Here is a 26190-nt window from a genome sequence, read left to right as displayed (position 1 = left end):
ACCAAACATATGAAATTAAAACTACTGTAGGTTTTGTGTTGTACCTTCAGATATTCCATTTCAGCCTCTTCTTCAGACAGGTCAAAGTAAGTGGAGTGTAGGCGAGGTAGTTCCTCTTTTACACAAGTCAAAGCCATCTTTTCCAACACACTTGGGGGAATGTAGTGCTCCACTCGATAGTAGTTCTTTCCATGCACCTTTTTGGGTAGACCAGTTACAGTTATCAGCCTCAGAGAGTACATCCCTTCAGGCAGCCCTGATCATCACCAGAACTAAAGTACTGAGCACCATTTCTCTGAGATTCTCACAGAGTTGCAACAGAAGGCTGAGAGGCCACAACCAATAGTTGGCGTTACTAGCAGCCATCTCCAACTCTAATTGTCAACTCTTCCAAAAAGAAAACTCAGCTTTGAGTAACAACAAATCCCACACCTATCTTCCACGGCTATGGAATTGTAGAGACCCAGGCCCCCTTTATTGTTTACTCATCTGCTCATTATTACCCTGTTGCCTAGGTTAGAGGGTATGCAATGCATGGAAGTGGGTTGTGGTACAGCTTTTTGACCAAACTAGTACTGTATGTTTATGTAATTGGTGGATATGTACATAATTCACAACTACCAACATTGAGTTAGGGTTTCACTTTAAGAAGCTGGACTGACAGGATGACATAATTACGTGAAGTTTTTTTTTAGCATGTTTTGTTTACGATAAATGAGTTGTTATGTCTTTTCTGAAACATAAAATGCCTCTGCTGTTTTATTTGTGAAAACCTACGTTGGTCTAGGATGCTCTAGGATGACTCCAGAGTTATTGAACATGTCAGTCAATGCAGTTGCTTTGAAGCTGCCGGAGTTTTGGGAGCAAAATGCCGTCGCTTGGTTTGTACAAGCGGAGGCTCAATTCGTGCTTAAAAGAAATCTCTGCCAACAACACTAAATATTTCTATGTACTCTTCGCAATTCCACAGTTGAAAAGAGTAGTGCGTCTGAACACAATAAATATCGATTGCTGAAACTCATCTTCTATAGACTTCTGGACTATCAGAGTCTGAGCACGCCAATCCATTGTTCTCCTTACTCAGTCTCGGCAATGGTAAGCCTTTGGAGCTAATGGACCACATGCTGTTTCTCCTAGGAAATCACCATCCTTGTTTTACTTTTAAAGAACTCTTCATGCAGCAAATGCCTGATCAAGTTCATTTAGCCCTCGCTAATGCACCCATGAAGAATTATTGGGAGCTTGCTAAAATTGCTGATAGTCTTCACTCAGCCGGGAAACAATGCATAATTCCACCGCCTTTTTCTACTTCAATAAGCCTGGTCAGCAAGGCCCCCAACATAAGGACGCCCACGCCTGTGAAACAGATGACACCAGCCTTGTGCTTTTACCATGCTCTCTTTGGTAGGAACGCTAAAAAGTGCGAACATCTTGCAGCTTCAAAAGTGCCAGCGCATGGGGACATCAGAGGTCTATGAACACTGTGGGTTCCAGCCACCAGGGTCGTCTACTGTTCATTACAGATATTCCTTTCAGGGTGATGCTTCCTGTGTGACCCCAGTGCTCAAGTGAGTGTGTTGCCAGCATTGCCTATTGGTGAGAAGGCGAAGAGTGATGAAACCCTGCTGGAGGCCGCTAATTGCAGCGAGATCCAGACTTATGGGACACAACGGGTGACATTGTGCTTACAAATGAGACTTCGTCTTGGTTATAGTGGCTAGACCTTTGCTCAGAGGAGATGAGGAGAAACTGTTTTTCCCAGAGAGTGGTGAATCTGTTGAATTCTCTGCCCAGGGAAGCAGTTGAGACATCTTCACTAAATATATTTAAGATACAGTTGTATAGACTTTTACATAGTAGGGGAATTAAGGGTTATGGGGAAAAGGCAAGTAGATGGAGCTGAGTTTATGGACAGATCAGCCATGATCTTATTGAATGGTGGGGCAGGCTCGATGGGCCGGATGGCCTACTCCTGCTCCCATTTCTTATATTCTTAAGTTCTTATATCCTGTATACCCAAGGATTGTTGGTCAATCTTAAGTACTGCCAACTTGTGGATGTCAAGGACTTTGGGTCTTTACCCTGTGCCCCCAGTAAGTTCCACACAATGATTTTGTTAAGCGTGTGCGCCACGTCATGTGAGTTTAGTCAACTGCTGAGCAAATTCCCACACATCACCAAGTCCACATTCTCTACGGCAGTCACAAAACATGGGGTCGAGCACCACATTTCCACAAATGGCACGCCAGTCCATGCTCGCGCGTGTGGACTGGACCCAGAAAAGCTGGCAACCACAGAGGCCGAGTTTGCCAATATTGACAGATTTGGCATTTTACACTGTTTAAAAAGCTCCTGGATTTTGCCCCTCCATATGGTCTCCAAATCCAAAACTGGTTGCCGCCCATGTGTTGGTTACTGATGCCTTAATAAGGTCACCACCCCCAATTGTTGCCTGGTCCCACACATCCAAGACTTTTCAGCACGTTAAGCCAGAAAGTCAATTTTTTCCAAAGCTAATTTAGTTAGGGGCTACCGTCAGGTCTCCGTTGCTCAAACGACATTGATAACCCATTTGGCTTCTGAGTTTTCTTTTTGTTTACCTGGATGACATACTTGAACATGTATCCCACCTCCACACACTTTTCAAGCACGTAAGCCAACATGGTTGAATTACTAGCGCTGCTAAATGCCAGTTTGAGTTGTTAACCATTGCATTTCTTGGCCATCAGAACTCCACATAGGGTGCGAAACCCTTCCCATCAAAAGTAGCTGCTATTATGGATTTCCCACTGCCCACACTACTACAGGAGTTTTTAGGCATGGTGAATTTCTGTCACCGCTTCATTCCATGAGCTGCTGAACTTATGCTTCCCCTGTACAGTGTGATTAAAGGCAATACCCCTAATCACGTGCTTGACTGGTCCAGCGGACATGACCATGGCATTTGATGATACCTAACGAGCTCTTTCTAACACAGCTCTACTGGCGGACCCACTCCCCAACACACCTATAGCCATTACTACTGATCCTTCAGACCATGCAGTGGGCTTTGTGTACGAACAGTTGGTTGGAGGCAGGTGGCAGCTGCTCGCCTTCTTCAGCCAGCAGCACGTTTGACCGTGAGCTTCTTGATCTCTAACTGACTGTCTGCCATTTTCTAAGAGTGTTGCCATTTCACAGTGTCTGTTGACCACACACCCCTCGTGCACGCGATGAGCAAAATATCCGACCCTTGGTTTGCAGGGCGGCAACGCCATCGTATCCAAGTTCACAACAGATATATGGCATATCTAGTGGAAAAATAATGCTGTGGCTGATTGCCTCTTACCGCCAGCCATTGAGGCTATACATAGGGATTGACTATACTGGCATGACGGCAGACCAATCTACTCACCCAGAGGTCCAATCTTAGCTGACAGTAAGTTCAGGGAAGCTGGGGTTTCTCTTTTGTGCGATGTCTCAAGCAGTCACCCTCACCCCATCATGCCCGCAATTTGGAGGCGGACCGTTTTTGACTCCATACATGGCGTCTCGCATCTGGGCTGGAAAGCATCACTGAAACTGGTTGCACTAAAGTTTGTGTGGCATGGCCTTCAAAAAGACATGTGTGATTGGACTGCAGCCTATATGGAGTACCAGTGAGTGAAAATTAACTGTCGTGTTCAGGCACCATTGGCAGCTTTTGAGGTCCCTGACCAACTGTTAGACCATGTCAATGTGGACCTTGATGGTCCTCTTTCTCCCTCCTGCAGTTTCACGCATCTGCTTACCATGGTGGACGATACCACCAGGTGGCCAGAGATCACCCCCCCCCCCCCGCCGCATCAATGACAGCCGCAGTCATGGCTCAGGCATTCATCAGCACCTGGGTTGCTCGGTTTGGCACCCCATCTGTTATTTCCTATGACCGGGGACTCCAATTCATATCAAACCTCTGGACTGCAATGGCCCAGAACCTTGCGTTAGGCTACATCACACCACAGCATATCACCCGCAGTTCAATGGCCTATGCAAATGGTTTCACCGCTCCTTAAAGGCTGCTCTGAGGACTTCCATGATGGATGAGTGTTAGCATGGTCTTCTACCGTGAGTCCTACTGGGGTTCAGAACAACTCCAAAAAAGGACCTGCAAATGTCCAAGGCAGAGTTGGTATACGGACAGCCATTACGAATGCCATGTGATTGAATTCCTGACGCCAGAACCGCCTGGACGGCCCCTCAATAGCATTCCACCATCCTCAGTGAACTTGATTCCTTTTCACCTGTTTCTGCCTCCCATCATGGCATGCAGCACACTTGTACACTTGGGTTCGTGTTGACCTACATTCCACCCCATTCCGCACCTTGGTGCAGGCTGAACAGACTTTTATCATTGGTAAGAGGGGTAAACCTGAATACATTTTGGAAGATCGCCTTATACCAGCTCACCAAGATCTGGAGGATACCACTACCATGCCCCTGGCATCAGAACACACTCATGAGCGTGTCAATGCGCTTCTGGACGAGCCAGAGGCACCTTCTGTTCCCCCACCGAATTCTGGACAGGTTCACAATGCTGGTGTTAGTGAATTTGGGGGGTGGTGGGGGAGCTGTGTGGGGTAATGTAACACTGTGCGGGATATATACATAATGCACAACCACCAATATGGAGTTGGGGTTTCAGTTTAAGAGGCTGATCAGACGTAATTACATAAAAGTTTTTAGTGCACTTTGGGTTGAGTTTTTGGTGTTCAATAAATGAGTTGATACGGCTTTTCTGAACCATAAAACACCTCCACCGTTTTATTTGTGAAAACCTACAGAACTATGTGCGAAGCCCAGGCACAAGCATAAAATGGATCTGTCAGTAGACTTTCCTCCAATTTAATCACATATTTTGGACCATGCGATATAAGGTCAGGAATTTGCCTATGAGACGTTTAAGCCATGAATCTCAGATGAATCCAGTCCAGTATGTAAACCTGAACAAGATCCTATCAAACTGCATTAAGAAAACTTACCAAAACCTGGAGCACTGATGAATCTAAACTGTTCTAGGAAATGTTGGTAAAGTTATATGATAATTGATTTGTCTTTCACACTCCAATAGTGTCTGTGTGTTTAAGAATATTTGTATTAAACTAATCCAAGATACATGAAGGTGGATATTTAAAGTTTGCTGGGACTTTCTGTTGATAAAGTATAACGGTTGTTATTGTTTGAAAGTAGAATGGCTAGTAAGGGGTGAAATAATGCCATGAATTGTAATTCCCAGCTTCACTGGGATGGCAGGTAAGGAGGCTGTTATTCTTTCAGTAACCTCCATCCATGGACATGGAAGTTTATACACTCTCTAAAAACAATTAAGTATTGGCTGATCTCCTTTCATTAAAGTAGCATGTGACTCACTTATGAAACTGTGCTGAAGTATCATTATTTTGTGTCTGTTACAATTTCCAGGCTTCTGGGGAGAAGGGCAAGAGTTTTCCATCTATCATATGGGTTGCATAAGTCCACACTCGTCCTTGAGGAGACACTGTTGAGTCCGCTGGATGAGCCAGACAGAGAGAGAGATAGAGGTTTCCCACAATGTTCTAAAACCAAATTGGACCCAGCAACAATGAAGAGATGGTCAAATTGAGTTCCCACATGAACTGGACAGGAAGATTTGGGATGAAGTTCTTTGCCTTTCTGTGTGGTAGAGGTGAAGATTTTGAGAGATGATGTTGAAGAAGCTGTTAAAGGGTATCTAGACAGATGATTGAATAGGCAAACATAGAAAGTCCTAATGAAGGCAAATGAGATTAATGTAGATGTGCAAAGGGGCCAGCATGGATGTAACGAGCTGGAAGGCCTGTTTCGGTGCTGTCCAATTCTATAACTCAAGTTTAGATGAATTACTGCACTACACCCTACGGACAATAGGCATCCAAAAAGATGCTGCTCCCTTTCACGAATGTTGGTAAGCTCCATTACTCTGTTATCATTGCCCAGCTTATGAATGTCCAACTTTTGTACAGCCCATGCATACACACGAGCGTTTGTGAGACTGAAATGATGGATTTGCCGGCTGCTGCAGGACTGTAGGCAACTTCTGCCAGGTGAGCAGACAGATCACGGCTGCATTTCTGATTAGTGAACTGCCTGGAAATCTGCCATAAACCGAGACCAACATTTATGCCATGCAGCTGATGTTGGCAGCTTGGGTGCTATTTCTGGACAGTACCCTTTCCTCCATCAGTCAGGGGAATATTATTAATTGGTGCAGAACAAAGAACAGCTAAAATGAGCATCGTTAAAATACTAGGCCACAAAACTTCTGGCCCCATGTTATATTGTGTTTCATCTTTACCAAGTGTGGACCAATAGCTTTAGTTTTACCATCACAGAGTAATGCAGCACAGAAACAGGTCTTTGGCATGATGTCGACTAAGACACCCATCTGTGCTAGTCTCACTTGTCTGCGTTTGGCCCATATCCCTCTAAGCCTTTCCTATCCAAGTACCTGGTCAAATGGCTCGTCTTTGTTTATATTTCAGGATCGAGGCATCGCTAGCAAGACCAGCATTTACTGCCCATCCACTATTGCCATTGAACAGTTTTGTTTGGCCATTCAGAATCAAACACGTGAGTGAGCCTGGAGTTATATATGGTAAGTCCAGGTAAGAACAGCAGAATTTCTCCCCTGAAGGACCCTAGTGAACCAAATGGGCTATCTGACAATTTTGTGGATATTCACACCGGCATGGATTGAATTTAGGATCTTAGCATGTTGACTGCTGGTTAAAGATGATTCATACTGTTTCGTTGCATGCAACCTACTCGCCTCTGGAACATACTCTCCAAACTCTGCCTGGAGAGCCAGTGAGCCCAGCAATAGGGCTGTCTCATCACTGCAATACAAACGCTCTTCCAGAATGTCTCTCCTCAGCTGTAGATAATACTGATGTCTGGTGAGCCTGTGCCTAGAAAACAAATAGATAATAATAAAATGCTGCCATTTTATATATATATATATATACATACCTAATAATAATCATGTTTACAAAAGAGATATTAATAAATTTCTAGTTTTTTTATATATATATTAATACTGTATATCTTGATCTACCTTATAATGATCAAGGTTATGAATGAAAAATTGAGAAATTGCTGCTCTGAACACCAGCCGAGATGCCAACCTTGGCAGTAATGTTAGATTGTGAAATTCAACCTCAGTTTCAAGAAATGAAGACAAAATCTAGGCTGCTATCTCAAGGGATGCTGCAGGAGATGCATCCTATCATTGATGCGCCCTCAAAGATAGGTCCATGTCTGCCTTTCAAGAAAGTGCAGGGATCTTCAAAATATCCCAGTCAATATTTAGCCCCCAAACAATATCATTAAAATTTCTAATTATTTATCTAATTTCTATTTAAAGAACTTCACAGAGTAGGATTGGCTGACAAGTAACTAATTTGCCATAGTAACCATGCAGATCCACCAACATTCACCACAGTCTGCAAAAGCGAGGCTTGGAAGACAAATATTCTTTCTCCCCTTGTCAGCTCAAATTGCAATTGTCCAAAACAGAAGCAGTTTGGTTTCAAAGTGTCAATGCAGAACAAGAAAACTAACTGCACACACATAGCCTATTAGCTGCTTTACGCCATTGCAAACCTGTGTGCTATACAACAGCTTTAAATTGACCCTTTAGAGTGGAAAGTAATGATTCTATACAATTGATTTATCTGGCTTGAGACACTCTTTGATATCAACTCAACCATGTTCCATACGTGAGATCTCATGACTGTGATCACAAACGGGAATACTTGCTGATTTGACCAATTTCTCTATAATCTGAGAACATGCAGTACTTCATCTGTCTAAAATTAACAGATCAATACATCTGTGGAAGGAGAAATTGAGTTACCTTAACATGTCTCTCTTTCCACAAATGCTACCCAATCAGTTGTTTGCAATATTTCCTGTTCTTGTTTCTAATCGGAAGCATTGCTAGTTTTTAGATTTTAATTGCCTCCAATTAAAGATGTGGGAGGGGAGAGAATTTTGCTCCTTTCTTGCCTTTGTGGTTTGGAGAGCTCAGCTTCTTTTATTAAAATTATTGATAATAGGACGTGAATACTACAGGGGTGAGTAACATTAATGTCTGTCGCTGATTGCTCTTGACCTGACGAGTTAGTTCATCAGGGAAAGCTAAATACATTGAGTGTGCATTCACACTTAGCCCAATCATTCCTTCCCTGAATGACATTGAAAGCTCCAGGATTTTCACTGGTTACTCTTGCACACAAGCTGTTTTTAGGCTTTTTGAATCTACAGGCTAATTTTCAAAACTCTAGCATTCCACAAGGATGCCTTTTATTATAATTGATTGAACAGAGCAAACTCATCTGTCTGCACTTCACAGTCAGTAAAGAAAAACTGCTATTCTGACACACAGCCAAGCAGGAACTGAATAGGAACGTTGCCCTCAGTTATCTTCTAGTGAAGATATTAATCCTGTTTCGGATTCTGTAAGAGAACCCATAACTCCCAGTTAAAAAGGGTAACTGAATTCCCCTAATGATCTGTCCAAAATCTATCACTAAAAATGTGCCTGTTCATTGATTTCATTGAGAGTGGGCTTGTGACTACCTCTCGTACAAGAATTGCTTGCATTCTGCAAGGATCTCCAACATGCGACATGCATTCCAGGCCCTGAAAAGAGCTGTAAAGGAAAGGATTCCTATCGTGACATGAGGACAACCCAGAGACCTTAGCACCTCGTGCAATACTTCTGAAGTACGTCAACTGTTGCCATGCAGGAGATGCAGCAGTCAAGTTGTCTCCCTCAAAAATCCACTGTGATAATGCTGAGATCATGTGCATTTTTACAATTAGGAAAGTTCAAAATAAATTTATTCTCAAAGTACATGTATGTCACCATATACAATGTTGACATTCATTTTCATGCTGGCATTCACAATAAATACAAGAAACACAATAGCATCAATGAAAGACTGCACACAACTGGACGGCAACCAGTGTGCAAAAGGCAACAACTGTGCAAATACAAAAAGACAAGAAAAAAAAAAGAAATATAAATAAATAATTAAAGCTCGATAGATAGATATTGAAAGAGTCCTTGTACGTGAATCCATAGGTTGTGGGAAAAGTTCAGTGATGGAGTGAGTGAAGCTGAGTGAAATTATCCCCTCTGGTTCAAGAGCCCGATGGTTAAGGGGTAATAACTGTACCCGAACCTGGTGGTATGGGTCCTGAGACTCCTGGACCTCCTTCTTGATCACAGCACGAGAAGAGAGCATGACCTGGATGGTGAAGGTCCTTGATAATTTATGTTGCTTTCCTATGACAGGGCTCCATGAAGATGTGCTCAATGGTGGAGAGGGTTTAATCTGTGATGCATTAGGCTGCATCCAATACTTTTTGTATGCTTTTTTGTTCGGTAGCATTGATGTTTCCCTGCCAGGTTGTGATGCAACCAGTCAACATACTCTCCACTGCACTTCTGTAGAAGTTTATCAAAGTTTTAGATGTCATGCTGAGTCTTCCCAAACTTCTGAGAAAGCAGAAGTGCTGCTGTGCTTTCTTCGTAGTTTGCACTTTTGGTGCTGGACCCAAGACAGATCCTTTGAAATTATAACACAGAGAAATTTCAAGCTGCTTACCCTCTCTACCTCTGATCTCCTGATGAAGACTGGCTCATGGACCTTCAGATTCCTCTTCATGAAGTCAATAATTAGCTCCTTGGTCTTGTTGACATTGAGCGAAAGGTTGTTATGTGATCCCACTCAACCAAATTTTTGATCTCCCTACTATATGCTGAATCACCTTTGATTTAGCAAATGATGATGGTGTTGTCAGCAAACTTAAATATGGCATTGGAGCTGTGCTTATCCTGACAATCACAAGTGTAAAGCGAATAGAGCAGGAAGCTAAGCACAGAGCTTTGTGGCACACCTGTCCTGACAGAGATTGTGGAGATGTTGTTGCTAATCCCAACTGACTGGGACCTGCAAGTGAGGAAATCAAAGATTCTATTGCACAAGGAAGTATTGAGGCCAAGGTCTAGAAGCTTATTGATTAGTTTTGAGGGGATGATAGTGTTGAATACCAAGATATAGTCAATGAAGGATAGATGAACAAAATTAGAAGATATAGTAAAGAGCAACCAAAAGTTTGGCGACAGAATGAATTTTATGGAAATGGGAGGGGGCTGAGTTTGTTAAATTTGAGAAATTGCTGGGCTGGGAGCTAAGGGAGAAAACAAACATGGGCATGTGTCTGCAGGAGGTGGAACGCAATTAGGCCATTCTATTGTTCATGAAGATATCAAATAGTCATAGAACATAGAACATAAAACATAGAAGAGTACAACAGTACAGACCCTTCAGCCCAAAATGTTGTGCCAACTATTTAATCTACTCTAAGATCGATCTAAACCTTTCCTCCTACATTGCCCATAACTCTCTATTTCTCTTTTATCCATGTGCTTATTAAATGTCCCAAATGCATCAGTCTCTACGACCATTCCAATTCCAGCATTTATCACTCTGTGTTAAAAAAAACACCTCTGACATCTTACCCATTGCACTCACCTTAAAAGGATATTCTCTGGTCTTAACCATTGTTACCTTGGTAAAAAGGCACTAGCTGCGCACTCTAACCATGCTTCTTAAACTCTTATACACTCTATCAATTTGCCCAGGGTTGCGCAGAATGCCAGGACTGGTGCAGCCTATTGCACTCACAAAAGGATTGAGTTGGGTCACAAGAGTAGACCACAGTCAAAGACAACTGCCTTTGTCAATGCTTAGATTGTAATCAATCTGGGGCAAGAGGCCAGGCAGCCAGACTAGCTGTACTTAGTTGAGAATGAGTGCGGTTCCATGGTAGATATAATTCATTACACTTCAACCCGTTTAATTTCTGCAACTCCGAGCTTCCCATCTGTTTAATAAATGCTGCCAGCTACCATGAAAAAGAGTAGCTGAGATTACTAACCCATTCTGGGTTGTGTCAGTCTGCCATACCCAATGAAACGCTCCCTCAATACTGTCCCACCACTCTCTGTACAAACAAATAAGACAACTAAACATCTTATTTTGAAACTGAATAAAACGCAGGATATATATCAAATTATTGAACCTATGAGATCAGTTAGCAGCCAGGAAATAGTTCTCCCTTTGGCAATGGTGAAACAGATTGAATTATATGTCTTGGGATTCTGAGCACTCTTTCTTGTCATTCTGACATTCCTTTGGACTGATAATATTTCTGATCTATCCTCCCGTGGATATTATTCACATTACATTTAAGTAATTTTCAGCCTGGGCCGGAAAACCATCAGCTTTCTCAGCTGTTTAATAGAAAGAGCTATTGCCACTGAGATGTGGGGTGGGTAAGGCAAACACAGAGACCAATGAGCACTGAAAATCATGTGTCAAACACTGTGTTTTCACAGAAATATTATGGGAATGCGTGGAAATGCAGAATTGTCATCAAATGATTCCATAAGAAGCATTACACTGGTACAAGACTACATCTTAAATTAGAGGCAACCATGTTTTCTGACCGTAGACCTCAACATAAAGACTCAGCAGGGGCACAATTTAATCTGAAATTAGAAACTACCCCAATGAAGTTTCAAGGAGTTTATATGGGATTTAGCTGGAAACAGACTTTAGAGACAGTTAATGCATTGATGCAGAGACAACGGATGCATTTTTGAGTAAATTGGGTTTATTTTCTCTGGTGTTTAGAAAACTGATTTTATCCACTTTATGATAGGGTATTTGTTGTAAGGATAAATCTCATGGTGGGGGCACTTAAAATTAGAGAGCAAAGTCTCGGGGTAAGTGTTTAGTTACTTTAGACAATGATGAGGAGAAATTCTTCTCCCAGACTTTGGAATCCACTACAATGGCAGAATAGAGTCAAGCATGAGTTCAAGTTCAAGCCCATTGTCATCTGACTGTACATATGCAACCAAATGAAACAACATTCCTCCAGATCTCAGTTTACCCACACAACACATAAACCAAAATATTATACTGTAAGATAATAAAATGTACATCACAATGCATGTAGTAAAGTGCATCATAGGCGAACAGTAAACAATAAACCGCACACTAAACAGCTCACTACCTGAGTAACAAGACCTCGGTGTAGTAGAGCATACATTAGTCTCATAGACTGAGGGAAGAAGCTGTTACTCAGTATGGCAGTCCTATTCCTGATGCTTCCGTGCATCCTTCCTGATGGTGGTAGGTCAAAGAGAATGTGGGAAGGGTGGTAGGGGTCCTCAACAATGCTTTGGGCCCTTTATCTACAACTCTCCTGGTAAACATAGAAACACATAGAAACATAGAGAATCTACAGTGACACTATCCCTGATCAACAGTGCCACGCCCCCACCTCTTTTGCCTCCCTCCCTGTCCTTCCTGAAACATCTAAAGCCTTGCACTCTAAGTAGATATCCCTGCCCCTGAGCCATCCAAGTCACTGTAATGGCCACAACATCATAGCTCCAAGTCCTGCCCCATGATATAAGTTCATAGAATGGGTGCAGAGGAGATTTACAAGGACATTGGCTGGATTGGGGAGCATGCCTTATGAGAATAGGTTGAGTGAACTTGGCCTTTTCTCCATGGAGTGATGGAGGATGAGAGGTGACTTGATAGAGGTGTATAAGATGATGATAGGCCTTGACCATGTAGATAGTCAGAGGCTAAAATGACTAACACAAGAGGGCACAGTTTTAAGGTGCTTGGAAGTACGTACAGAGGGGATGTCAGGGGTAAGTTTTTTTTAAACACAGAGTGGTGAGTACATGGAATGGGCTGCCGACGATGGTGGTGGAGGTGGATACAATAGGGTCTTTTAAGAGGCTCCTGGATAGGTACATGGAGCTTAGAAAAAAAGAGGGCTATGGATAACCCTAGGTAATTTCTAAAGTAAGTACATGTTCTGCACAGCATTGTGGGCTGAAGGGCCTGTATTGTGCTGTAGGTTTTTCTGTGCTTCTGTGTTTCTAACCAGTTCCACATCATTCTTTCTGCCATGGATTTAGATCAGTATTTGATACCCACTATAAACACTTCTGAGTGATTTCACAAATGGAATTTAATTTGGGTAGAGTTTCTGCCTACTTAAGCTTCAAAGCCTTTGAGTTCCAATTCAATAATTTAATGTTATCACCAGTGGTTCCTCACTTCTGGGTCCTTTGGAGAACCTCAGCTGACTACATTTGCTCATAGTTATCGTCATACACAGCTGGCTGAGTTGCTGCAGTGTTCCAGGGTCCAAGCATTGGGACTGAACATTTTACAGAATTTAATCTTACTGCTGCTTCTTAAAAATAACCATGAAGGATCAACTTTACCAACAGACACCCCACCACAGATTCTTTCCCTTTGACGACCATTTTGGGAAACCCAATGCTCCCATTGGAACTTACACTTTTCACAGTTCAAGGTGATGTCAAAAGAGCCATTTCTGTCCATCAAAGCCACCTCACAGTGCAATCCCTTTCCACCATTTTCAAGGCAGCACAGGGTAGAGCTGCTAGAGCAACTGCCTCATAGCTCCAATGATCCAGAATTCAGGTGCAGTCTGTGTGGTGTTTGCATGCTGTCATCTGGTTTTCTCCAGCTACTCCAGTTTCCTTCCATAGCCAATAGACATGCAGGAAAGTAGGCTAGTCGGCTGCAACAATTTCCCCTAGTGTGTAGTTGATGAGAACGCCCTCCAAGAGGACCACAACCTTGTCATGGTTTGGAGGCTTGTGTGCCTCAATGATCTGAAGAACTATGCTGGCTGGAGTCAGGACTTTATTCTTTGGCTCTTGGTAGGATCACCTATGCCAAACAGGTCAAAGGGTCCAGGACAAACTAAAAGTGTTCCACTGGTCCTCCAGGTTCGGGGTTTCAGCTCAGTACTAACAACCCTGATTGGTCAAACAAAACTGTTAAAAAAAGAGCAATGAAAAATCCTGTATTTGTGTGTGGCCAAGGACCAACAGGGGAGGAGGACCTTCGTTGCTGCCCTAAACACTAGCGACATAACGGGCAGTAAGTAAGTGATGAGAATGTGGCAACAGTAAAATGGAATTAATGTAGGATCTCTGAACACTGGTGTGTGATGGTAGGGTAGGATTTGGGGGGTTGTGCAAAGATTCTGTTTCTATGGTTCCCCTGTAACCTATTCTCCTTACATTCCCATTAACTCTTCCCAGATTCTACACTCACCATTAAACTAGGGACAATTTACACTGGTCAATTCACCTATCAGCATATATTTGGGATGTGAAAGGAAAGCAGAGTATCCAGGAGAACCAACATGGCCAAATGGAGAAAGTGTAAACTGAACACAGACTGCACCTGAGGTCAGGATTGGACCTGAGCATTAGAGCTTGGTCACAGCAGCTCTACCAGCTGCACCATGGTGCTCCCCTGTAGAACAGACGGAGCAGTGAAGGAGACAGAAATCTACAGCAGCACATTGTTGTAAACATGTTCCTTACACAAGATGACAAAGAAATACATTAATGTTGAACAATGGCTTCAAGGCCAATGTTTACTATCAATGAATGACAATGAAGCAGACGTGCAGAAATCCAACTGTTGGTGATTGAATGTCTTTTCATTACTCACTGGATTATACTGAAGTTCTCGACAAAATACTTGATTCTCAGGAATAAAGTAAAGTTGACAATTGCTGTTTTTCTCTTGGGCTGATCCTTCCAACCATCTGGTGCTACTTTGTGCAGCTTGGTAAAAGGGTCAAGAAAGAAAAATTCCTTCTCTGTAACACAAATAGGATAAGGTCTCGCAGATTAGAACCAAACAGACTGAGATATAATCAACAGTATTATCTGTAATTAGGAGGCTTTAGTAAAATCCAGATTGCAGAATCCCATTATAATTTTCAGATATGATCATTATTTAAAATGCTTAAGATATATGCAAAATTAGAGTAAATCAAGAGAGGGAGAGGTTCATAATCATAGCAATCAGGGGAGATCAAGCAATTGTAGATCATAAACCCAGTCTGTCCAATTTTTCTTCACAAGTGAAATGCTCCATCCTGCACAATATCCTGGCTAGCCTCCTCTGCATCTTCCCCATTGTAATCGTGTTCTTCCTACGCTCCGCTGACCAGAAGTGCACACTGACCAATCACATATTCTTCAATCATTTTTGTGCTGGCTTGACCTCTTCAACTTCATCTATTTCCACTCATCTGACAGATTCTTGGTTGAAGTCTCATTTTGACTGGGGCACTCAATGAAAAACTACCGTCTAGACATTGCTGAAAGTGCTGCTTTTGACAGAGGAGATCTCCAAGGTCCTGATTTTGTTCCACGATGTCAGGGAGGGGGTGAGGTGGGGAAATACTGATTAACACTAATGAAACTACAGCACCATTCAAAGTAGATCTTGAAAGAATCCACACATGACTAAAGCTGAAAAAAAACACATCATTTCCCTCAACGTGCTTTGTTGGATCTCGCTACTCAAAATGGTTATAATGTTTAGGTTTCTGTCACTGCATCTTAAAGTTATTAAATGAGATGCCTCAAAGTCTGATGTCAAGGTTCCACGTGATAGATGTTTTGTACTGCTATGCGGGTGTGGTATAGACAAATCTTAACTCAGCCGTTGAACCTCTGGACAATGAAGATACATACATCAGTGTTTTCTTTATTGTCAACAGCTCAGCATTCAACACTATCACCTCTTTGAAACTAATCACTAAGCTCCAAGGCCTAGGGCACAACACCTCGTTCTACAACTGAGTCCTCAATTTTCTCAATTGCAGATTCCAGTCAGTACGGATTGGCAACAACATTTCTTGCAAAATCACTAACAGCACAGGTGTACCACAAGGCTGACTCCACAACTTATGGTCTCATTTTCAAGTACTCTACAACTCATGTTCTCAGCATTATTTACAAAATGTATTTATTTATTTGTTTTTTTAAAATTTATTTTCACAGTTTGTTTTCTTTTCTACATTGGTTGTTTGCTGTTTTTCATTGATTCTATTGTATTCAATGTTCTACTGTGAATGTCTGCAAGAAAATGAATCTTAAAGTACAGTAGTATATGGTGACATAAGCATACTTTAACTTTGAAATCCACCAGAAATTAAGAAACCATCATTGAAAGGTCATGAAATTTCAAGCACAGTTACACCGATACAGCAGGTCAAGTTTCAACGATCTTCTTGGCTGTTTTAAAATTTTTTTAAAAATCTGAATATTCATTTTGTTCATCTCCTGTCAATCTGATTACACCAACGGAACCAGGAAATTTTTTTTTGTCTTTCCCCAAAGAATTTTTTACACTTAGTTGCTTGTGAGATATGAACCAAAGAACTAAAACATTTCTTGTGGTAACCTTATTTTCAGCAATATTAATAAAACTCTATCAGGATACCACTATATTAAAAAAGCTTTTTTAAGAACACTATTCTAAAACATTTATCCAATCAATCTGATTCATTGTAGAATTTACAATCAAACAGGAATCAAATAAATGGTATGGTATTGGACTGGACCTTTTGCCTCATCAAGTCTGACTAGAGTAGTGTCATCAGTCACATTGCTTGCTCTTTCCCCATTGCTTTTGAAAACATTAAATGAAATTACTTCCACCCCACCACCTTTACAGACAGTACAACCCTTATACTCCAGTGTCAGTTCAATTATAATTTATGTTCAAATTGCCAGTTGTACCAATAGAAGAAACCCTTAATTTAAAAATAGAACTACACAGTTAATGGACCTTTGACCTACAATGTTGTGCCAAATTAATCATACTAGTAATTCAATGCCCAACTAATTCCTTCTACATAATGGACACAATGTCCATAGCCCTCCTTTCTCTCCACTTGCATGTGCCCCTCTAACAGCCTCTTAAACTCCTCTTTTCTGCTTCCAGCACCACAACAGGCATTGCATTCTAGGCACCCACCACTCTGTAAAACAACATGCCCCACACCTCTCCTTTTAACCTACCCCCCTCACTTTAAATGCAGGCCCTTGAGTGTTAGATTTTGTGTGTTTGGTAGTTTGAGGGTTCCAGCAAACAAAAACTGCATGTTTTTGGGATTTGTATGCATATCTTCAAGAGCCTACCTAACAATTAGAGCACCGAAGCAGGCCCTTTGGCAATCATGTATAACTTTGCTGACCCATCTGTACTAATTCCATTTCCCAGTACAGGTTGAATACCCCTTATCGAAAATTCCAAAATCAGAAAACCTCCAAAATCTGAATTTATTTTTTGAGCACTGACATGACATCACAAATGAAAAATTCCACAAGGGGCCAGGACGGTTCCCAGGTGATGCGCAGGCTTCTGCACACCACAGACAGTTCTGAGAAAGGACCTCACGTATGTAATGAGCAGAAGTTCATTAACAGAAAAAGACTGCATAAAGTGAGAAATGAAGATCTTGAATGCGTATTGAAAGAGTGGATTCATCAGCGTCAGAGAACATATTATGCTGAATGCTTTGCTGATCATGAAACAAGTAGACATCTATCACAATGCACTGAAAATTGAAGGGAATTGTTTCAGTCCAAAATTATTAAAAATATTATATAAAAATATCCCCTCCCATCATAGCTGCTGTGGAACAGGCAGCAGTTTGAAATTGATGGTGGATAGGAAGCCAGTCACAGTGCTGGAACTGGTAACAGATGCAGTTGGGGGAAATCATTCAACTCTAGCAGTCTGTGAAGGATCCAGCCCAATCACGTCAGACTGTGCTCTGACTGTTCACTATGCGAGCTTCACACCAGCTGTACATAAGCTGTAGGTTAATGTAAATGGATTTAGTGTTTAGACTTGGGTCTCATCCTCAAGGTATCTCATTATATAGATGCAAATATTCCAAAATCTAAAGCAATCCGAAATCCAAAACACTTCTGCCCCAAGCATTTCATATTAGGCATGCTCAATCTGTACTATCTGTAAACCTCTATGCCCAACAATTCAGGTGTTTGTCTGGATGCTTCTTAACTGTTGGGAGAGTATCACCCTTCAGCAGCTTCTCAGGCAGTGCGATCCTGATTCCAACTACCATTGACAGCAAGCTATTCGGATTCATCACAGTATGGTATAGAAATTGCTCTGCACAAAACCCCAAAAGTTGTAGAGTTGTTGACAGACACATCTCACTCCAGCATGAAAACTAGTCTCCCCACCATGGAGTACCCTGCTTTGAATCGGTTGCCTGGACCATATTCGGGGATTATACGGGCATCACCAACTTAATCAAAACCTGCAAGGACATGTATGTCTCTTTGAGAACATGCCAAGCTTTTGCAAACCAGAAGGACTCGGCGAAGCTGGAAATTCACAGTCTGCTAAGGGCTAGATCTCTGGCAATCCAGAATCAAGCAGGAAGTCCCAGTACAACGTATGGAATACTATCTTGAGAGTGAAAAGGCAATTGTATTTGAAATCAAATGCATTGTCAGCTGTGGCAGGGTTTGCGTGTCATTACTTCCTATAAGCTTAAACCTAATGCATAAATGGCAGTGATGTTTCATTCCCTCATGAGCTCAAAGCATTCTATGTATGGTTTGAAAGACAGAATAAGCAACACCTATGCATATCCTCCCAGCATCTGGTGACCCTGTGACCTCTATCCCAGAGCCAATGTCAGAACATCCTTTAAGAGAGTGAACTCTCCCAAGGTAAGAGGCCCCAGTGATGTACCTGACTGGGTACCGAAAATCTATGCTGACTCACTTGCTGCGGTCGGAGATTCCCACCTGCTTCAAAAGGGCAGCAATCATGCTGGTACCAAGAAGAGCAGGAGGAGCTGCTTCAATGGTTATCTGGTAGCACTCTCATCTACCATAGTGATGTGCTTTGAAAGGTCGGTTATGGCTAGAATTAATTCTTGTCTGAACAAGGACATGGTCCACTGCAATTTGCTTACTGCCACAAAAGGTCTATGTCGGACACAATCTAATGGGCTCTACATTCTGCTTCGGAGCACCAAGACAGCAGCAAAAACATACGTCAGGAAACTGTTGATTGATTATGCCCCAGTGTTCAACACCATCACCCCATCAGTACTAAACAACAGGCTCCAAAACTGCTGTTGGTGACATGAGGAAAGGTACTGGATTGAGATACATTGGCTGGTTGAGTGGTGTCACAACAATAACCTCACATTCAACATCAGCAAGGCAAAGGAAATTGTGTAGACTTAAGGAAAGTGAAGCCAGGAGAGCATGCACCAGTCCTCACTGAAGGGTCAGCAGTGGAAAAAGTGAACATCAATAAGCTCCTGGGTGTCAGCATCCCCGAGAATCTGTTCTGGACTCAATATATTCAGGCCATCATGATGGAGGCACACCAGTGGATCTATTTCATTAAGAGGCTGAGGAGCTTTGGTATGTCACAAAAGACTTGAACATTTATATATACTGTATGTACAGTGGAGAGCATTCTGACTGGCTGCCGCACAGCCTGGTATGGACATTGAGAGTGTAGCAAGCTCCATCACAACCCTCCCCACCATCAAGGACATCTTCAAGAGGGTCCTTGCCAAAGGGTAGGGAAAGGTATGTCGCATCCGGAGTTTCTCTGGTTAGCAGACAATTTCCCTCCACGCCTCTCTGACATTGTGGGGAACCGCGTACGAGACAAGTTACAGCATTGGTTTGCCATTTCCTTCTGCCGGGTGAGTTTCCAAAGAGATCACCAGCTCGTAACCCAGCATGGATGGAACTGGCTGGATTCGAACTCGGGACCTTTTGTCCCGAAGTCCGGCACTGATGACACTACGCCACCAGCCGGGTCTGCCAAAGGGTACATGCTCTCAACTTGTTACCACCATCAGGGCAGAGGTACAGGAGCCTGAAGATCCAAACTCTGCAATTTAGTAGCAGTTTCTTCCCTTCCACCATCAGATTTCTGCACAGTCAATGAACACTACTTCATTATTCCTATGAATTTATTGTGAAATTTATAGTCATTTTATGTCTTTGCACTGTACTGCAGCTACAAATAAAAAATCATATCATATAATACCGTGATAATAAACCTGATTCTGATTCTGACTCTGTCTACACCTTGTTGTGTCAACCAGCATAATCAAAGATCCCTCCCATTCCCTTCCACTGAGCAGAAAATACAAAAGCTTAAAAACATGTGCCACCAGGCTCAAGGACAGCTTCTAATGCACTGTTGTGAAACCTTTGAACGGCCCTCTTGTATGATAAAAATGAACTCTTAAACTCACAATCCACCTCACACCTTATTGCCTACCTGTCCTGCACTTCCTTTGTCACTGCAGCTGTAACACGATATTCTGCATCCTGTTATTGCTTCCTTGTACCACTCAGATGTACTGATGTCTAAAAATGATCTGGTTTTTCACTGCATCTCGGTATTTGTGACAATAATAAACCAATTACCAATTACAAGAATTATACATTCTACTAGCCGTGTGCATGGTTATAAATTGGATTAGCAACCACAAATTGGAGTTAAATCATAGCAGATTGTAACAGTTTAGTAAGGAAGGGAAACAAACAACTACGCTGGGTATCAGATGGCAAATACTCAGGGCTCCAGCATTAACCCTCAGTATTTTGCACATGAATATAATTCGTCAACCCGATCAAGATGTAGACGAATATTTTCACACGTGGAACAGGACATTAGCCTGATTCACTCGCTGCAGAAAACAAGGAGACCAAATGTTGAACATCAGGGCAATGAAGAGTCAGAATATGAACAAAGGACATAGATACGATGCCTTCTACTAAGACTCATCCTGTATCAGCACTTTGTTCTGCACTATTAACACATTTGCGTTTGTGTGTGTATCTGTGTTTAGGTACAAATATGTATTCAACTCTTGTCTTTATGTTTATGCATTTATGCACATGTGTATGCATATTTATGTGACTGAGTGTGTGTGTGTGAGAGAGAGAGTGTGTAAGTGTGTGTGTCAGTGTGGGTGTGAGTGTGAGTGTGGGTGTGGGTGTGAGTGCTGGTGTGAGTGCGTGTGTGAGTGCGCGTGTGAGTGTATGGGTGTGGTTGTGGGTGTGGGTGTGAGTGCGGGTGTGGGTGTGGGTGTGTGTGAGTGTGGGTGTGAGTGTGGGTGAGTGTGAGTATGAGTGTGGGTGTGAGTGTGAGTGTGAGTGTGAGTATGTAAATAAATGCTACGGAATGACTTTCATTACTTTTGGACCTTCAGCAATGTTAGCCCAGTTCCAACAATTCCTGACTGATCCTATACTCCTAGCAGGACAAAATAATTGAAGGAAGTTTTTCAGCGTACCATCTGGAGAGGATGGTGGTCCATTTATGCAATTGTGCTTTCCCCAGTTATCCCCTACCAGCCATGAAATTTAATTTTCTGACTGGAGTCATGCCAAAATTTAGAAAAAACCTGCCAAGCTTTGGAATGCCACAAGAAACCTGGTGGAGGAAGGTCTCTGCCAAGATATTTTAATATGATCAGGGATAACAGCTGTTCACCAGGAAGAGTAAAGATGATCAGATGTTCTCTTAATTTATCCTCATGTTTTTAGCTTGTTGGGAAGTTGGGTGGGGGGCAGGGTTTGTGATGGGCCCACTTGCCTATTGCCCCACCTACTGCCACTTGTAGCACTGTCTATCCTGTGAGAATGAGAGTTGGATTTTTAACATTAATTACTTTACAAATCAGATCATGTTTGATCGTACTACAAAAGTCCACAATTTCAGCTGCACATCATGGCAGAAGAGATGTTTTATTTGAAGAAACAATTAAAAAAGAGTACAACTCCCTTATGAATACATGAATACACTGTCAAAATCCAGGCCTTCTCTGTGATTAATCAGATATATATTTTGACATACTGTATAAATTAAGTCAGAGCTGATAAGATTGAATGTATAATCTAGAACAGTACAGCTCTGGAACTGGCCCTTCAGCCCATGATGCTGTTCTAACGAATTAAGCACATGCACCTAATTGCTTTTACTTGCCCATGGTCCATACCCCTCCATTTCCTGAACGTTCCAGTTTCTGCCCATCGAAGAGCCTCTTAAACACTTCTGTCATGTCTTCCTTCGCGACCATCACTGCCAGCACATTCCAAGCGCCCACCACTTTGCACAGGTAACCTGTCTCACGCAACTCCTTCAAACATTCCCCCCTCTGACCTTAAATACATGCCTTCTAGTTTTAGACAGTCTGACTCTGGGAAAACAATACTGGCTGTCGACACTACCTATGAGAATGTGTGCCTGTGTGTTGCAGCATTATTATTAATATTGACAGCTTTCAGTTCCAGACCTCAATGTCTAGTCAATCCATGAGTTCCATCAATATTATTTGACTATAAAAAAAAATTTTGAATTGTAGGATCTTTCAGTTTTGAAGGGCATTCGATCAATCATATCTGTGATTAACTGAGCTCACTCCACACCTCCAATTCTGCAAATGCACTCCTTCACAAAGCATTAGTTTTAGATAGAAAACCGCCACACCATCACCCAATTTCTGGGCAGTTCCCTTTATTTCAGAAACTGCAGAGTTTAGGGACAATTTGGGGGTGGAAGTTGATTGAAGGGACATTGGAGGGCGAGTTATACCCATTGGAACGCACTCAGCTGTGATTTGGTCGGAATCCATTGGAGCACCTGAACCTAGACTGAGTGAGGGGATAGCTGATATGTTTTCCTGGACAGAGGATGTCTTCCACCAAATTTAAGCTATCCATTTTTATTCTCTGCAAACGATTCGACCCCTGTACTGTGTTCAGATTTAACCTGTACCATGTTCTGCTGTACATTCTCACTCAAAACCTTCCATCTGAACTCCAATGGAAGCGACAGAGATTTGGAAAATTAACATACTGAGATTATTAAATCAAACAACAGCAAGCTTCATAACCAACTAACAAAAAAAAAGCAAACAAAGACAACTTTGAAAAACTTACCTTTGAGATAAGCAAGACCAAAATAGAAATGCTCCACAAAGTTGGTGTAAGCGACAACCATGTCAAATACATCACTGCCTGTTGCCTTTACATCACATTTGACTTGCAGACATTGTCCATTTGGTATGATGACACTGAGCTCTCGCTGTGATAAATGCATCTTCCCTTTCTTGCTCTGCAAACAGGAAGCTTGGTTACTTGATTACACCAGGTCACCACCAGGCAGAGTGCAGTGACTCACAGGGCACCTCGCTGGTCAAGTGTGAACCACTCTGCTGGAAATCTTCAATTTTGCTCAAAAATTACTGTTTCCTTGTAAACCAATTGAGCAATTCAGATTCGAAGGAGACTTACAGAATCCAGCTTTGAAGTTTTTATTGTTATTTAGAGATACAGCACGGTAACAGGCCCTTCTGGCCCATCGAGCCTGTGACACCCAATTACACACAAGTGATAAATTTACCCACTGACTTTTATGTCTTTGGAGTGTGGGAGGAAACAGGAGCACCCAGAGGGAACCCACATGGTCACTGAGAGAGCACACAGGCTCCTTACAGGCAGAGACGGGAACTGAACCCATCCCACTGGGACTCTAATAACGTTATGCTGCCGTGTTACCCTAAACTCCATTCAGCGGTTGGGAAGAAAGCAGGTGCATATTGAAGACCTCACTGACATGATCCTGGTTTTTAAATCCATTGTGTATAAGACCATAAGACCATGTAAAATAACATGGGAGGTAAATTATGCCTTACACTAAAATAAACCACAATCTAGTCAGTGGAATTAAAATCATAGCTACATCATGTGTGGAGAGAAATATTTCTCCAGTTTCGCCATTAATTTTAAGCATGGTTGTTTTAAACATGCACAGAAAATATATCTAACTAATTGCTTGGAGCAGGACTTGGCCATTTAGCCCCTGAAGTCTGTTGTGCCATTTCTACAGGATCACAATTGAGCTTTTGGCAAACTCAACTCTGTCTTCTCGACTACTCCAGTAACCCTCTTAATTATCACAAACCGATCTACCTCTGCCTTATTGAATTATAAACTCTGTTTCCGCTGCTCGTTGAGATAAGGTGTTCCGAAGACTCAACACACTCTGAGAGAAAGAAAAAAAATCTCTTCATTCTTAAATGCAGAACTCTTTAGTTTCAAACTGTGACTCCCTAGATTCTAGATTCTCCTACAAGGGGAAACATTCTCTTCACGTCCACCCTGTAAAAACCCCTCAGGACCTTATATATTCCAATCATTGCCTCATTTGCTTCGAAGCTCCAGTGGAAACAAGTCAAGTCTGTCCAACCTTTCCTTATGAGACAACCACTCCTTTCCAATCTAGTAAACCTTCCCTGAATTGCTTTTAATGCATTAGCATTCTTTCTGAAACACAAAACCAATGCTGTAGCCAATACTCCATACCTAGTCTCACCAATGTCTAACTGAAGCATAACCTCCCTCTGTATTTTTACTCTTAGCAATAAACAATAATATTATGTTGGTTTTCCAAATTACTTACTATACCTGCACACTAATCTTCTGGGGAAATATGAGTTCCTCGTTGCAGTAACGCCTGTTGCTGAGAATAATCTACAGTAGTTATCACCTGTAACTCACTGAAGTTACCCTCAACATTAGGTGCTTAAGTCATGGACTGAGAGATTAAACCCACGTATTCCATCTCATAAGTGAAACTGTCAGCTAATTGAAGCAATGGAATTGCAATCCAGAGACAAAAAAAAAACATTGAACACCAACCAAAATTTCAGACCAACACAAGAATGGTCCCTCCATTTCTTGTGGAGAATCTTGCTCACATTTGGAAATCAGTCCATGATATTATAGATCTAATTTTTGAGCTTGTATCCCTCAAATGACAATCTCTTTTAATTTCTTCAGGCATAATGAATACTGGAATCAACTTTCCCCAGATTTGTCTTCTTTCTGAGGAGGTGAAAACCTCAGAAACATTTCAGCCAATTAGCTGTGTGTAGTTACACTAGACTTTGTCTTTCTGAATCAAATTACCTTTGTCAAGCGTATTCATTTTAGGTGAGAAGGAAATATATAATCACATGCTGGGACAGACAAAAGGGAGCTTCAATTTAAGACTTCCCTACATTGTATCTGACATGTTGGCTCTTGCCTGGAAGTTCACCCCAAACACACGTGTGCTTGGTAGCAGTAAACAAACAATATAGTCACATTATTCCACGCCATGCCTGAGACCAGGTGGGATTGTGAATGGTGCACATGACATGTAGATGAAATTTATCTACTGTATTTATTTAGAGATGCAGCTCAGAATAGGCGTTTCTGACCCTTCGTGCTACACTGCCCAGCAACCCCCAACCACCCCGACTTAACCTTAAACTAATCATGGGACAATTTACAATGACCAATTAACTAGACTGTGGGAGGAAACCAGAGGATCAGGAGAAAAACCCACACATGCCACAGGGAGACTCCTTTCAGAGGATGTTGGGATTGAACTCTAAACTCCAACAACCTGAGCTGTAATAGTGTGGCGCTAACCGCTACACTACCGTGGCGGTCCATTTAACATGGATAAATGCGCAGTTCTCTCCCTTGTGCTGGAAGAGGAGTAAAGATGTGTATTATTTACACGGTAATAGATTGTTGATGAACAGTAGTGCTTGGGTGTCCTTGTACAGTCACAGGAAACAAACCTGCAGGTGAACCAATCAGGTAACAATGCAACTGATATGTCGACTTTCATAGCAAGAGGTTTCAATTACAGGAGCAAGGATGACAACAAGAACTTGCTGAGACCACTTTGACCATATTACGGCCAATTTTATTGTCCTTAACTAAGAAAATAATACTTGCCAAAGAGATAGCACAGTGGAGGTTCACCAGTCTGATTCCTGGGATGGCAGGACTACTGAATTAGGAGAGATTGGGTTGACTAGGCTTGTTTGTGTTCATTGAATTGTAGAAGAATGAGATCTTATTGAAACAAGAGAATTTCTTAATGGGGCTAAACAGGCTGGACGTGGAGGGGATGTTTCTCCTAGCTGGGGTTATAGAAAGAGGGGTCATTGACTCAGGATATGGGATAAGACATTTAGGATTGAGACAAGGAGAAATATCTTCACTAAAGGGATGGTGAAACTGTGGAATTCTCTACTACAAAAATGAGCACAAGTCAATTCACTTATAGAAGAAGGAGTAAAATAGATTGAATGGTGGAACAGGTTCGAAGGGCTGAATGGCCC

The 26190-nt window shown here is 42.0% G+C and overlaps 1 protein-coding gene across 1 annotated transcript in view; it reads right to left on the bottom strand.

Moving 5' to 3' along the window:
• Positions 1-26190, bottom strand: part of LOC134358441 (tyrosine-protein phosphatase non-receptor type 13-like) — a 426694-nt gene that overhangs the window by 217380 nt on the left and 183124 nt on the right. Inside the window, exons 11-14 of the mRNA XM_063070670.1 lie at positions 22949-23123; positions 14637-14787; positions 6806-6944; positions 45-197 (exon numbers count right to left, since the gene is read on the bottom strand). Of these exons, the coding sequence (XP_062926740.1) occupies positions 45-197; positions 6806-6944; positions 14637-14787; positions 22949-23123 (618 nt within the window). The remainder of the gene's footprint in view (positions 1-44; positions 198-6805; positions 6945-14636; positions 14788-22948; positions 23124-26190) is intronic.

Source organism: Mobula hypostoma, chromosome 18 (assembly GCF_963921235.1).
Source record: "Mobula hypostoma chromosome 18, sMobHyp1.1, whole genome shotgun sequence".
NCBI classification, from domain to species: domain Eukaryota; kingdom Metazoa; phylum Chordata; class Chondrichthyes; order Myliobatiformes; family Myliobatidae; genus Mobula; species Mobula hypostoma.
The sequence above is the reverse complement of the archived record's forward strand: the minus strand, read 5'-3'. Positions and strand labels throughout refer to the sequence as shown.